At 41.1% G+C, this 15,044-nt stretch overlaps 1 protein-coding gene across 1 annotated transcript in view; it reads left to right on the top strand.

The window, feature by feature from the left end:
* Nucleotides 1–15,044, top strand: part of ETFA (electron transfer flavoprotein subunit alpha) — an 85,787-nt gene that overhangs the window by 26,338 nt on the left and 44,405 nt on the right. The window contains exons 2-6 of the mRNA XM_027840686.1: nucleotides 5,024–5,170; nucleotides 7,417–7,498; nucleotides 7,630–7,712; nucleotides 12,452–12,551; nucleotides 14,511–14,621. Coding sequence (XP_027696487.1) covers nucleotides 5,024–5,170; nucleotides 7,417–7,498; nucleotides 7,630–7,712; nucleotides 12,452–12,551; nucleotides 14,511–14,621 — 523 coding nt within the window. The remainder of the gene's footprint in view (nucleotides 1–5,023; nucleotides 5,171–7,416; nucleotides 7,499–7,629; nucleotides 7,713–12,451; nucleotides 12,552–14,510; nucleotides 14,622–15,044) is intronic.

Here is a 15,044-nt window from a genome sequence, read left to right as displayed (position 1 = left end):
CCTTCTCCCAGTATAATCTTCTCCCACCCCTTAATTTTATTTTCCAGATATCACTCCTGTATCTTCAACTCACCGAGTGTCCTCTGTCTGTCTGTCTATACAAACATATAATTTTTTCCCTCCCACTACCCTAATACTGAGAAAGGACTCATGAGTTACAAATATCACCTTTCCCTGCAGGAATGTAAACAGTTCAATCTTAATAAGTCTCTTACGATTTCTCTTTCCTGTTTACCTCTTCCGTATTTCACTTGAGTTTTGTATTTGAAGGTCAGATTTTCTATTCAGCTCTGGTCTTTTCCACAGGAATGCTTGAAAGTCCTCTATTTCATTGAATTACCATTTTTTACCCTGAAGGATTATACTCAGTTTTGCTGGGTAGGTGATTCTAGGTTGTAGTCCTAACTCATTTGCCCTCCGGAATATCATACTCCATGCCCTCCGGACCCTTAATGTAAAAACTGCTAAATCTTGTGTTATCCTGATTGTGTTTCCACAGTACTTAAATTGTTTCCTTCTGGCTGCTTGCAATATCTTCTCCATGACCTGGGAATTCTGAAATTTGGCTACAACATTCCTAGGAGTTTTCCTTTGGGGATCTCTTTTAGGAGGTGATCAGTAGATTCTTTCAATTTCTATTTTGCCTTCTGATTCAAAAATATCAGGGCAGTTTTCCTGGATAATTTCTTGAAAGATGATGTCTAGGCTCTTTTTTTGATCATGGCTTTCAGATAGTCCAGTAATTTTTAAGTTCTTTCTCCTGGATCTATTTTCCAGGTCAGTTGTTTTTCTAATGAGATATTTCACATTCTCTTGTATTTTTTCATTCCTTTTGATTAGTGTTACAGTGCCTTGATTTCTCAAATTGTCCCTATCTTCCAATTTCTCTATTCTAATTTTTAAGGAAGTATTTTCTTCAGTGAGCTTTTGGACTTCCTTTTCCATTTGGCTAATTTTGCTTTTTAGGGCATTCTTCTCCTCATTGGCTTTTTGGACCTCTTCTGCCATTTGGGTTAGGCTATTTTTTAAGGTGTTATTTTCTTCAGTATTTTTTTGGGTCTCCTTTAGCATCACTCTCAGTTTTTCCTCTGCTTCTCTTACTTGCTTCTCCAAATCCTTTTTGAGCTCTTCCATGGCCTGGGACCAATTTGTATTTTTCTTGGAGGCTTTGGAAGTAGGAGCTTTGGCTTCGTTGTCTGCTTCTGGTTGTATGTTTTAATCTTCTTTGTCATCAAAGTAAGATAATATAGTCTGACTCTTTTTGCCCTGCTTGCTTATGGATCCCAGTCAATTACTTGACTTATAAACTCTTTGTTAAGGTAGGAGTCTGTTTCCATTGTGGAGAATGTACTGTCCCAAGCTTCAGGGGTTTTGTGCAGCTGTGTTCAAAGATATTTCTAGGGACCTGTAAATTTTCAGTTCTTCCAAGGTGGTATGATCAAGGGCAAGATGTTTACTTCTTTCCTGGCCTGTGAGCACTCTTTTCTGTCTTGGAACTGTGAGGAGGGTTTCCTCTCCACAGCCACTACAAGCTCCACCATTCCAATGCTCCTCCTCACCCCAGGACTGCCCCATAGAACTGTGACCCAGATCCAAGCACGGGCAAAGCAAGAGAATCCTGCACCAACAGAGAGATCCCTGAAATCCCTCTCTGATCAGCCACTAGATTCCACTTCAGTCTGTGGCCCCGAAGCTCAGGAGGTAGCTGCTGCCCCCCGCCGAGCTCGATTCGTGGGTTGAGAAGTCTGGAAACCGCCATAGCTGCCTGAGATTCAGTCCTCTGAGGCCTGCTCCAGGTTTGCTGTAGCCTGCTCGCCCACGCCGGAACTGCATTCCTCTGCCAACCCGGGGTGATACACCTTTCTGATCAACCATCCAGGTTGTCTTTGACTGGAAATTTATTTCGCTCTGTCTTTTTTGTGGGTTCTGCTGCTTTAGAATTTGTTTAGAGCCATTTTTTATAGGTATTTGGAGGGGTTTGAGGGAGAGCTCAAGCAAGTCACTGCTTTTACTCCACCATCTTGGCTCCACCCCCCAAATGGGGGTCTTACATGATGTTAATGTATAGGGAGAGACATGAACAAATAATGCTTGTTGGAGAACCATTAGTAATCAGACTTTGAGTGATTGAAGTATACACTTTTTTACAGTCATGCTAATTTTTTGTGTTAACCCCTTAAACAGTATTCGGTTCTCTTTGGAAATTCTAAAACTTGCAAATTCTTCAGGAATAAGACCCAATTTATCCAATGACAAGATAATAAATTATGACCAAAATGGGCCTGTTGCCACCAAATCATGGATTTATCCTTCACATGATTAACTAAAATTGCATAATTTGTGTGGCAAATTATGTATGAAACAATCAAAAGTATAGTGTCTGATCTATCAGTAATAAATAGTTTGTTACTGGCAATTCAGATGAACTGATCTTTAAATCATAAATTATATCTTGGGGGCTTAAATACATAAATTGAATCCCAAATGCTTTACAAGATTCCTTGCTGTTCTGGTCAAGATCAGTAGTGCCATGTAATTGTATTTATGATCCTAGCACAGTGCTTTACCCAAATCTTCAACATCGTAGATTGGGATTTGTGGCTAGTTTTGATGCCCTTTCTCCCAACCTCAGCCCCCATTTTGTGTTGTATCAAACTTCTCAACATGTTGGCAAATCTATTCCTTGATGCTACTTAAACTTATAATCTTAGTGGCCCATCACTGCTTAGTCATTCACTTACACCATTTCAATCACTGTTTATTTTCTGGGAAACCATATGTGATCATTATGGCCAGATGAGCAGAGGATAATGCACCATGAGGTACAGGAATGTCTTTCTCAACTCAGCATCAGTTGGTGCCTCCAGGGCTTTCCTTGAAATCTATGCTAGCCTTGTTCCAAATTATGTTTGCTGACAAGAACTGCACTGACACAAATAAATGTCTGAAAAGATAGTTGGAGGATGAATTTTTAAAAAATGTTTCAGCAGTTTGTAGAAGTTTGGTACTTCAGTGGATACTTTCATTGGTATGGGGACTTCTTCAATGAGTGAATATCACAAGCCCTCCATGTCTTTCAATTCTTTGTAATTCTTAGATAAGTTTTCTTTTGTGTGTGTTTTTTGTTGTTTTTTTTTTAGGCAATTGGGGTTAAGTGACTTGCCCAGGGTCACACAGCTAATAAGTGTCAAGTGTTTGGTCTGAGGCCGGATTTGAACTCAGGTCCTCCTGACTTCAGGGCCAGTGCTCTATCCACTCTGCCACCTAGCTGCCCCTTAGATATGTTTTCTCATAAATCTTCTGCCTAAGACCTTCCCTTGACCCTTTATATCTTGGGGTAAAGGAGTGCCTATACACCATTGAGGCTGTCTGTCTACTGTGTCTCCTCATTATGTGATCTGCTCTCCTTTTCTAGTAGTGTAGCTCTTTGGTTATTTTCTCCACTGCTACCTGTGTGCTGTTCATAATTGATAACCTGAATCCCCATAAAAATTTCAAAAGAATAGAAAAGATAATGGACGTAAATCCTTACCAGAGTAAAATGACAGAGAAGACATTAGGAATTACCAATTCCAATGCCTGCTTTCTCTTTTTTATTAATAACCCACAGAAATTCTTCCTTGACTAAGACTGCTGTTTGGAATATTTAGACACCTGCATATGTGGCACTGTCAGCAACTTCATTCCTGGTTTCGGGAATTTTCATATTGGACACTTAGTGGTTGTAACAAAATTGCTGTTCTCTGTATTGGAACAGACTGCCCTAGTCAGCTCTTTGGAGAGAGATGATCAAAATCAGTTAGGACCTACAGTTGGCATTGATTTTATTGAGTGTGATTCATTTCATGAAACAGGTTCAAAACCAGTCCCTTGGATTCTCTGAATAGACTTTTTTAAACAGCTCTGTGGGTCGCAGAATGGAAATATTACAGCATTTGGTCCATTCTTTCTTTAGCTGGTATGCTCCATCCCTACAGACTATTATAATGGTAAGGCATATCCAGTATTTCCACAATTAAGAAGAAATTAATGGAAAAACAGTTATAAAATAATGTGTGAACTTTTTAAGCAATGAAATCCAATATGGCATTTATCAGGGGATTTTAAAGCAGATATGTGGAGGTTTTAGTGATAGAATGGTAATAAAGATAAAAATGGAGGGTTAAACAGTCTTTTTCCTAGGGTCCCAGGTTCACAGGATTTAGAAATGGAAGTTTCCTTAAAGCTGCTCCTCTCTTTATGGCTGAAAATAGGCACGGAGAAATGTGACCTGCCCAGGGTCATACAGTTGGGATTGGTTTGAGGCTGGCCATAGATGCTAAGGACAGTATTATTCTATGAAGGGATCCATAGGCTTCTCCAAACCCAACTACCCAAGGTGTCCAAGACACCGAAAAGGTCTGGAGTTCCTTGCCCTATACTATTAGTGTTTAGATTGGTAAATAGGGTAATCTTACCTATGTAAGAGATGCTTCATAAATGTTTGTTAAACTGATGGCTGACCTAGCCATCAGAGTCAGAGGTCATGACTTAACTTATACAGTGCTTTACTGTTTGAAAACCACTGTGTACAAATGCATGAGTGCATGCACACATGTATATTCTACATATCTGCACACTAATTAATATCCACTATATGTATCATACATTCATGCACACACTACATACATACTCAGCATGTACCCACTCTACACACATGCATACATATGTATACCCCAAACACACACTACATTCATGCATACATACATTATGTCTAATACATATACATATATACTCCTTATATATATTTACTCATCATGCATGCATATACATACTCTATACACATACACCCTATATACATACTCCATATGCATATGTACATACAATCTATACATATACACATACATACTTTCTATATGCACACCTTCTACATAAATGCATACTATATTTTGCATATTGGGAAAAATTTCCTTCAGGTCTAGTATTTAGTGGGGGAGTCATTAAGGTAATCTAACCTTGTTTTTTCCTTTTTCTCTCATTATAGGCCTCATTGCTGCGATTTCAGAGTACCCTAGTAATAGCTGAGCATACGAATGATACACTTACACCCATCACGTTAAATGCTATTACTGCAGCCACGCAGCTTGGTGGAGAAGTGTCCTGTTTAGTAGCTGGAACCAAATGTGACAAGGTGAGAAACTTTTAAAGTAAGCTAGAGCAAGTAACTTCTTCATTCAGAGGGAGGGCCACCAAGAGTGGTCCTTAGGAAATGGCCAGAACCAAAGTTACGTTGATGCTGCTGTAAATGAGGGAGAGACCAGGGGATGCTCTCGTTGAGCGTTTCTTCTTCTGGAAAGAGAACAGAATGGATTTGTTGTACTCATTACTGTTTGTCAGGTTTTCCAGGTAAAGAATTATTGTAATAATTGACTATAAGCCAGTCCTTTAGGATCGGTTGGTAATTGTTTGGTGATTGTTTTAAGACTCCTCACAATGGTTTCTTTGTACAGAAGACTGTGTTTGTTAATTCTAATCAGTATAAAGAAAGGAATTCCATTGATTTGAATGTTTTTTTTCTGAAGCTATCAAGGAATAGTCATCTTCAGTTTAATTCATTTAAATGTGCTGTAATGGCCCCTCTGGAAGGCTTGTCCACTGGAGTCTTATGTAAGTGGCCTTCCAGGTCTGTATCAGAGTGTGAGGCAACAGCATCATTCACTGCTGGCTGCCACCTTCTCTGGTGGTTTGCACTTGGCGACTTGGACTGCACTCTCTAGGCAGAGCAGAATGAGTGACTAAGAGTATAGAGAGGTCATGTTATTCTTTGAAAGGTTAAAAAAAGGGAGATGAGACCAAGTATGGCCCAACACCACACTGAACTGACTCCATATTCTCGTCAAGTGTGGCTTAAACATTCCACCAACATTTCTGACCATGTATTGGTGGAATTGATCCCCATTCAGAGAATGGACTATGGCCTGATTTGCATGTCATTTTTTTACTAGACATCAGACTTGTGACTTTTCTTGGAAGCAGTAAGTGACAGTGGAAAGGGCACAGGTTGTGGAGTAAGGAGCTGGGTTTGAATCCTGGCTCTGCCACTTGCTGCGTGTGTGACTGGACAAATCACTTAAACTCAATAGGTCTCAGTTTCCTCATCAGTAAGATGGGAGATTGGGCAAATTGACCTCTACGGTCCTTTCTATCCCTAAATCTATGATTTTATGAACTTCTAGACTATGAAGTATGGAAGGAACCTTAGTGAGTGTGAAACCCATATTTGAAGGGTAAGGAAACGACTACATGGGTACTATATATAAATATAGTGGGTACTTAATCAGTGCTGTTTGAATTGAAATTGTGATCTCCTTAGGCTTTACATGTAGTAGCACTCAATAAAGGTTGGTTGAATTGATGTCCTGCCCACAATTTCACATCAAGTGGCTGGAACCTAGCACAGAAACTTGAGCTCAACCTGCTTGTGTTGGGCTCTGTCCGTGACACTCTGCTGACTTGATTCTTAACAGATACAGGTACTATAAGCAGTGATAGACGACCATATGATGGCCTGGATTTTCTGCTTTGTCAGCTGGGGAGATAGAGTTACCGGCTTTATTCGGCAGCGGTGTTGTCTCCTCATTATTTAAACCTAGGTAGGAGCTTAGACTTAGAGCTGGGAGGGCTCTCAGGAGATCATCCAGTCCAAGCCCTCACTTCACAGATGAGGAGAATCAGGCGTTGAGAGGGTAAGTGACTTACCAAGGACCTACAGATGATTTGTGGTGGCAGAGCTGGGCCTCAGGCCTACACCCTCCAACTACAGAGACTGTTCTCTTTCCGGCATACCAAATGTTTAAGAGATTAAGTCCTAAATATTGCTTTCCATGAGGCCCAATAGTAAAGCACATGATTTACAATCACCTATTTAGAGAATCATTTATTATCTCACTTGCAAATAAATATTGTTATTTGAAAAAGTAGGATTGTTTCTGAAATTATCTCAAATAAGTCTCTGAAACCGAATGTGGAGTGATATTAACTGATACAAAGAAATAATTTTTCCTTGAAGCATTCGTTCTTCTAATAATAGTTGCCCTTAATGAAGAGCTCTGCATTTATGTACAAGAACCACCTTGTGAGGCAGGACATGCCAGCAGTATTAGACTCATGTGGCAGATGAAGGAAAGGAGGCTCCAGGAGCTAACGTGACTTTCCCAAGGCCGTATTGGCCAGAAGGTGGAAGCCCTCGTTCTAGATGCTACAAGGTATTATCTTAATCAAAGAGATTGCTCCTAAGATGCCTCTCGAGGTTTTATCTTCCTGTTTTGGTATTTGTAGTAGTGCCCCTGTTAATGTAGTTGTTGACTCTGACTTCAAGATGAATTATTAAAGCAAATGGGGAATTTTTTGTTTTTTGTTTTTTTTTTTTAATCACAGCTAGCCCAAGATCTGTGCAGAGTGGCCGGCGTAAGCAAGGTCCTGGTAGCTCAGAATGATGTGTTCAAAGGACTGCTTCCAGGTGAGGTTTTCCTGTGGACCAGACAAGCCTGTTACAGGCTGCTTTTTGGTGGGAAACAGAGTCTAAATTGTAATAGAATGTATGAATGAATTTGAGTGTTCTGAAGCTTGTCACTTATGTTTTATTCTCAGAGGAACTGACATCACTGATTTTGGCAACTCAGAAGCAATTCAATTACACACACATCTGTGCTGGAGCATCTGCCTTTGGGAAGGTGAGGGGAAGATGGGACATGGAGATTTTGCTATAGCTTTTTAGAAGATTTAAACCCCATTATGTGTATTTGATTCAGCCAGACACTTAAACCAAGCTTTGTTTTATGTAGCCAATCCATATTGTCAGACATCTTGTAATAGCCTTGCTAAAAAATTGTTTTCTTCAGCTGTTGTCATTGTCCTGTTCAAAACCCCATTGCACACTCTCCAAGTCTGCTGCAAAAAGCTCTTTCTAGGCTAAAACTTGGAAGTTACTGTGTTTGCTAAAAACTGCTAATGGCGATTTGACCAGAAGGTTCAGACTGTTGGTAGTGGGATATGAAGCCTTCCACCTCCAACTTTCATGTTCCTATTTCACCCTAGCCAGTAGTGATTGAAGGTGGTTGCCATTTTGTGGTTATCTGTGCTTTCCATTCGTAACACACTCGACAGTTTCCAAAATGCTTTCATGTATGTTACTTTTTTTATCCATCCAACAATCTTAGAAAGTAGGTAGTGCAGGTATTATTATTCTCACTTCACAGATGAAAATTTACACTTGGATGGATTAAATGACTCTCCAAGTGGCTACATGGCTGTTAAATGATACAGTATGAACTCAAACCCTGTTCGTCTAATTCCCAAACCTACAACTTCATGCTGTCATCCGAGGCTGGGGCGTCATCCATCAGTGGCTTCCTTGTGGGAGGTAAAAATTGAGGACTTAACTTCTCATTGCTAGTTTCTCTTCTTCAGAGGCCTTTTGGTGAATAAGCTCACAGCAGAGGAGCTTAATTTTTTGCCTATATGAATTATATTGTCAGTCAATAAGTATTAAGTGCCTGCTATGTGTCCGGCCCTCTGCTAAGTGCTGGGGCTGAAAAGGAAGGCCAAAGGCAGGCCGTCCCTTCCCCACAGGCTAATGGGGGAGACAGTGTGGAGACAGTTGTGTCCAAACAGGATATGATAGCGACAGGACAGATTGGAGATAGTCATTAGAGGGAATGGCTTAGTCATCACTTGGAGCACCTTTCCTGTTTCATGTGAGTTTAATGTTTGTCAATTAATTTATAGATAGTTTATAGGTAAAAGGCGATACAATCTACCTTAAACATTGTAGCACTAAGGCAGCTAACTAGAGCTGTGGTAGAAAAACAAATTACTATTAACTTACAAATTCCTACATAATTTTGCTAATTGGTTGCCTTTGTTTCATTCCATAAAGACTGTCTTTAGAAATTGTTAGCTCAGCTGATTTAGCGGAGCTCCATAGTGTAGTGGGCCGTGCACGGGATTGAGGATTAGGAAACCTGGGTTTGATTCCCAGCTCTACAACTGAGTAGCTTTGCAAACATGAATAGTGTCTGTGAGCTCATTTCTTCATCTGTAAACTGAGATAATATTACTTCCATTAACTACGTCACAGGAAATCACTTTCTAAACCTCTGAGTGCTAGTTAAACATGAGTTGTAATATTTTGGAAGTCATTGTGGTGTCATCGAAAGAGGACTGGAAGTGGAATCCAGTTGAGTCCATGGACCTGTGTTCAAATTCCTGCTCTGACATATACTGCTGCCTTGGGCAGATTAACCTAGCTTTCAGTCTCAGTTTCCTCATATGTAAAATGGAGATAATGTTTGTACTACCTGTCTTATAGGAAAGTGCTTTTGTGAGTTATGATTCATCATCTATTCATCCAACATATTTTGAGCACCTGTGATGTAAAAGACAATGTGTTAGGTCCTGGGAGAGATGCAGCTGAGAAAGTTCTGGTCCCTGGCTCCAAGGAGCACGTCATCCGTTAGTTAGAGGTGGAATACAAACATCTTGAGAATCTTTGAAAAGAAGGTTGGCTGTCTGTTTTCAAAGTTTCATGTGAGAGATTCCCCCACAGTAAATGCAAGTGGCTCAATGTAGATTGACTAAGCCCACTTAGAACACTCTGTACTCTGGAATGCTGAGCTTTGCTCTAAGGTACTTACTTGGAGGATCCTAAGGCTTGGATCTGAAAGCTTCTGCACAGATTGCCCTGCCCATTTTACTTCTCTTGCAGATTATTTCTCTTACACCTGCTTTGGCAGGTGAAGGGATTCCCTCCAGGTTACTCAGGTGGTGAGAATCAAGAGCAGAATTAACATTCAGGTCCTCTGTCCTCTTCCTGTGCCACTGTCATGGACAGGCATTACTTGGGAAGGAAAAGGTGCTCTTCTGAACAGATGTGTCTATATGTATGCTAAGTGGTTGCCCCACACAAGAATCCCAGTCTTAAGAGCTCAAAAGACACCTGGGCCACCTGGTCTGATCTGGAACTGAACAGAAATTCCCTTTGCTTGAAGATTTCCAGTGAGGAGGAGGCCCCGAGCTCTCGAGGCACTTCCTTCTGCTTCTGGATCCTTTTATTGTTGGACATTGTCTCTGAAGCCTCAGTGGCCACTTGTCAGCTTCTACCCGCGGTTCCTGCTTTTGCCATCGAGGACCAGTGAGAACAAGTCAGTCCCTCATCTACACGACAGGCCTCCGGTCCCTGAGCTTACCTAGCCTAATGTCCTGACCTCCTTTCACCTCTCTGCTTATGGCCTGTCCTGACTGCCCTCCTCCAGCTCAGCTGTTTCCTTTATGCGTGTGGCAGCCAGATCTGAATTCAGTGCTCCTAATGATAAGGGGGGAAGGCTGAGGGCAGCAGGCCTGGCACCTCTGTAGTCCTGGACACTTTTTTAATGCAGCCTTGGGTCATAGCTCCTGTTTGGCTGCCTCTTAGTACCCAGAGTATGTAGCCCAGGGGAGTCTGCTTTGTAGCTGTTGGCATGTTTGAGGTAAAGAGACTCTGTTAGACTAAGAAGAGAATTGGGAGGGAGGGAGGAGAAGAGGAGAAAGGATGACATTGGAGAGGAGGAGTGGAAGGAAAGCTTGGAGAACCCCTGCTGTTTTGGCAGGATGAGACGTGAGCTCAGGCTGTATTCACTGTACAGAGCTTTTTACTTCCTGTGGGGGAGTTTTAGGCCTGATCTGCATAAGAAAGGCAAACAGCCCCTGCCCTCAAGACCCCAGAGCCTCAGGTTATATAACGTGTGTATATGTGTATATGTGAATGTTAAAATGTGATTAAAATGCAACATTGGAATGAGTGAAAAGTTATGTATAATAGAAATAGTTCATCTGTGAGAAAGAGGTACAGAAGCTCTTTTTAGAGTGGCAAAGAATTGGAAATTAAGGGGATGCCCATCAGTTGGGGAATGGCTGAGCAAGTTGTGATATGTGAATGTAATGGAGTACTATTGTACTATAAGAAATGATGAGCAGGCAGATTTCAGAAAAACATGGAAAGACTTACATGAACTGATGCTGAGTGAAGTGAGCAGAACCAGGAGAACATTGTACATAGTAACAGTGACTAACTTTGTTAGACTTAGCTCTTTTGAGCAAATGCAATAATCTAAGACAATTCCAAAAGACCCATGATGGAAAATGCTGTCCACATCCAGAGAAGGAACTGTGGAATCTGAATGTAGATCGAAGCATACTATTTGCTGTTTTGTAGTTTGTTTTTTCTTCCTCATGATTTTTCCCTTTTGTTCTGATTCTTCTTTCACAACATGACTAATGTGGAAATATGTTTAATATGATCATATATGTATAGCCTATATTAGATTGCATGCCATCTTGGGGAGGAGGGAGTAGAGGGAGGGAGGAACATTTAGAACTCAAAAACTTATAAAAGTGAATGTTGCAAACAAAATTAATTAATTTTTTAAAAAAGGGATGCAGAGCACAGGTCTGATTAGTCAAAGGACGAGGTTAGTCAGAGAAGCTCTTCCTGAAGAAAGGTGGAGCGTGGAGGGAGGCAAGGTATATTTAACCCTAAAGTGGAGACCCTGACTCTCTGGGAGCCGGAACCTGATAGTTGTATGTAGGAAACAATCAACCTCATAGAAGGTGGCTTTTTTTTTGCCCTTGAATAATCATACTTTGTGTCATGCTTCATAGAATGCTCAGTGCTTTCACACGCTGGATCTCATTTTAGTTTTATAACCATTCTGTGAGGCAGGCTGAATAGGTGGTATTATCGTCTTCTTAGAGATGAGGAAGCTGAGGTCCACCAAGTTTAAGTGCCTTTTGCAAGGTCACAAAGCCAGCTAGTAGCACAGCATAATTTGTATGTGGTTGTCTTTAAAGTGTAAATTGAAAGTCACATCTGAATCCCTGCCGTTTATCTCTGTATAATTCTTTAATTTATTAAGCCAGAAACATTCAAGAACTTTAAAGAAAAATCTTGAAGCACCTCTTTGCATCCTCACCTGGTGGTCAAAGAGAGTTTTTAATTAATAAGCCATCAAACAATTTTATGTTCCTATGAATCCAAAGAGTACCTTGCACTATTGGAGAATTTAACTAGTCTCTGAAATTTGGTTTTCAAACCTTTCTTCTTTTAGTTTAGTAATCTGTAACTGTCCTTTTGGTGAACGAACAAGAGGCATTTTGATGAATTTTTGAACTACCAAAGCAAGTCTCGCACGTCATAATTCAGTATATTGAATTAAGGGGTTTACTTACTGTAAGACCCATAAAATTCATAATGTTGTTACAGTAATGGCCAGTACTCGTTTAACCACAGAAGCCCCTTGAGTCGGGTTGCTCTAAGGATCTCAGATGTCCAGCAACAGCATGAAATCAAAATATGGTAAAAACTCAAATTGTGAAATGTTTTTTAAGTCATTTTTATGTCAGTAATAGCCATTTGTGAATCATGTTTTATCTTTAGAACCTTTTGCCCAGAGTAGCAGCCAAACTTGATGTTGCCCCGATTTCTGACATCATTCAAATCAAGTCACCAGATACGTTTGTGAGAACTATTTATGCAGGTGAGCATTCAGGAAAAGGTATTTGGTCAACATATCCTAATTGTCTTCCAAATACAGGAATGTTTTCAAGTGGGCCACTGTATAGGTTTCTTTGGGGAACTGTTGTGCTTTCTGAATCTGCAAAGGGCAAAACATGAGCTGGGCATTTGAAAGTCAGAGCCTGTGTCTGGCATAGAGAGGAGTCCAGGCTCTTGAAGGCTCTGTCTCAGGAATGTAAGCAGTGGTGTGTCCTCCAAGCTGGAGAGGCTTCCAGGACAGAGCTGAGGGTGTTTTCCATATGTCTGCCATGCAAGGACCAGCCACGGTAAAGTCATAGTGGCTTCTCCCAGGAAAGGGGCTGTGACCTGTATGCAGAGGGAGTTGGGCACTGCCTTTCTTTTCCTGGTGGTGTGTATGGATTGAATTGTTTGTGTTCAGGTCTTATTTGCACCACGCAGAGAAACTCAGAACCCCAGCAAAGAGTTCTCTGATTCGGAAACATGACTTAAATTTTTTAAAAATTGAGTTTTTCTCTTAACTCTTTGAGAACTCTAATATTGTGGTTTTGCTTTAGAGGCCTGATTTCAGTCCTTTTTGTATTCTAGTAGCAGCTGAAGCCTGGATCACATGTGGTCATGTGTTTACTTATTATCCTTACTGTGACAACATTTAAGTTGCTAGTCTTTCCACTTTAATACTGCACTTGATCTGTGGTTTCTTTTGTGTACTTTTTCTGTGTCCCTCTTCACTCCTTATCTTAATAGAGAGCTTAATTATTGGATGGGTCATTCCCCCTTTCCCTGCTCTGAAATACATTGCCCACTGGCTAGCTCTCAGGTGACTCAGATGATGAACTTCTCCATGTCTGGACCTCAGTCTAGATACCTTCTGTCACTGGGATCCTACTGTTTCCCAGTGTTTTAGCTCAGTAACATCCTGAGCTTGGCTCCCTGTTGCAGGTTTGGAGAGCCAAGGGCCATCTCCATGCTATGCTGCAGTGTCCCCTGTCTGCTGAGGCACTGACCTTAGGGTGGAAGCAGACAACCTTCTTCTTCCCTTCCCTGTTTAAGTTATAAGCCTTTTGAGGCAGGGGCGGGGGGAGAGAAACTGCCGTTTGTCTGCTCTTCATTTATTCCAAGGTGCAGCCACTGCTGCTGTGAGCAGCCCAAAAGCTTTGTCCCCAGGCTGTGTGTCTGAGCTTTTCCGTTCTAGGGAGAGGCTGTTGGGGGAACAGGTATCTCTGGAATGCAGCAGCAGCTGTGTCTTCTGCCCTTCACCTGGACCACCTCCCTTTCAGAGACAGTGCGTCTTCTATGGGTGGGAAGAACTGGACCCAGGGTTTGGAGATGCCATTTGGGCCAGGACAGCCTTGTCTCCTTGTTATTTCCATCCATGCTTCTCTAGCTCCCATTTCCATTAAGAAATTCATTTCAGTATCTCCTGTGCTGATTGATCCATCTCTCAATATATTCTGGTCTCTTGTGGTGCAGGGAAAGCACTGGACTCTTTGTTCTTTCTGATTAAAGTTATGTGTTTCTTTACAAATGGTCAATTCTCAAAACTTAGACCTTTCATCTTCAGTAATGCTCAGGGGAAGCATTAGTTATAGGTTAGTTCCTTCTTAATGTGATATAGTTAATCCATGGAAAGCCTCTCAAGTACTTTAAAAAGGGGGCACCTGAGCATTTCTTGAATGTCACCTTGCTTCCATGATCATGGGATATGTTTCCTCTTCAAGCACAAATATGGTAGTATGGTTGTTGTCAATTTGTTGCAGTTTGTAATCAAGTTATAGGTTATAAGATCTCTGTTTAGAAAGCCAGCTCTCTTTATAATCCTTTTGGCAAAAAGCCTACCCTAAATATTTTCCTGTTTTGTTCCCAAGACGTAATTTCTGAGCCTTACCAGTAGTATTTGACAGCCCTTTGTACCATTACTTTTAAGAACATTTATTCTAGATGTGAATTTTGCTTGTTTTAGGTAATGCCATATGTACTGTGAAGTGTGAGGAGAAAGTCAAGGTGTTCTCCGTTCGAGGGACCGCATTCGAGGCAGCAGCCACGAGTGGGGGGAGTGCCAGTGCAGAGAATGGTGGGTATTGGGTTTTCATTTGATGGGCTTCAACCAGTGCAGACACAAATGAGAGATTGTATTGGGATCGGAGGTGGCCTCCCATTCAGTTGTTACAGGTACTTCTTTCATGCCTGAGAAGGCTTATCCAAGTGGCCTTTTTGAGATAAATGTTACATGTATGAATAATAAGCATTACTTATCAACTACCCAAGATAGTTTTGGCCTGGGGGAGGTGGGATGAGATCCAAGTTTGAGTGGGTAGAGGGAGGTGGGAGAAGGAAATGCCCTGAAGTCTAGTCTTTTGTATTGATATTAGGTTGCCTTTCTCTCTCCATTTATTATTTCTATCATGCTAGGACATTCATTATGCTGGAACAATGTGACCTGAAACCCAACAAAAATCTCATTGAGGACCCGTTAATCTTTAGCTGTGTCAGAATA

This window comes from Vombatus ursinus, unplaced genomic scaffold (assembly GCF_900497805.2).
Source record: "Vombatus ursinus unplaced genomic scaffold, bare-nosed wombat genome assembly UNPS02014847.1, whole genome shotgun sequence".
In the NCBI taxonomy this organism is placed as follows: domain Eukaryota; kingdom Metazoa; phylum Chordata; class Mammalia; order Diprotodontia; family Vombatidae; genus Vombatus; species Vombatus ursinus.
The sequence above is the reverse complement of the archived record's forward strand: the minus strand, read 5'-3'. Positions and strand labels throughout refer to the sequence as shown.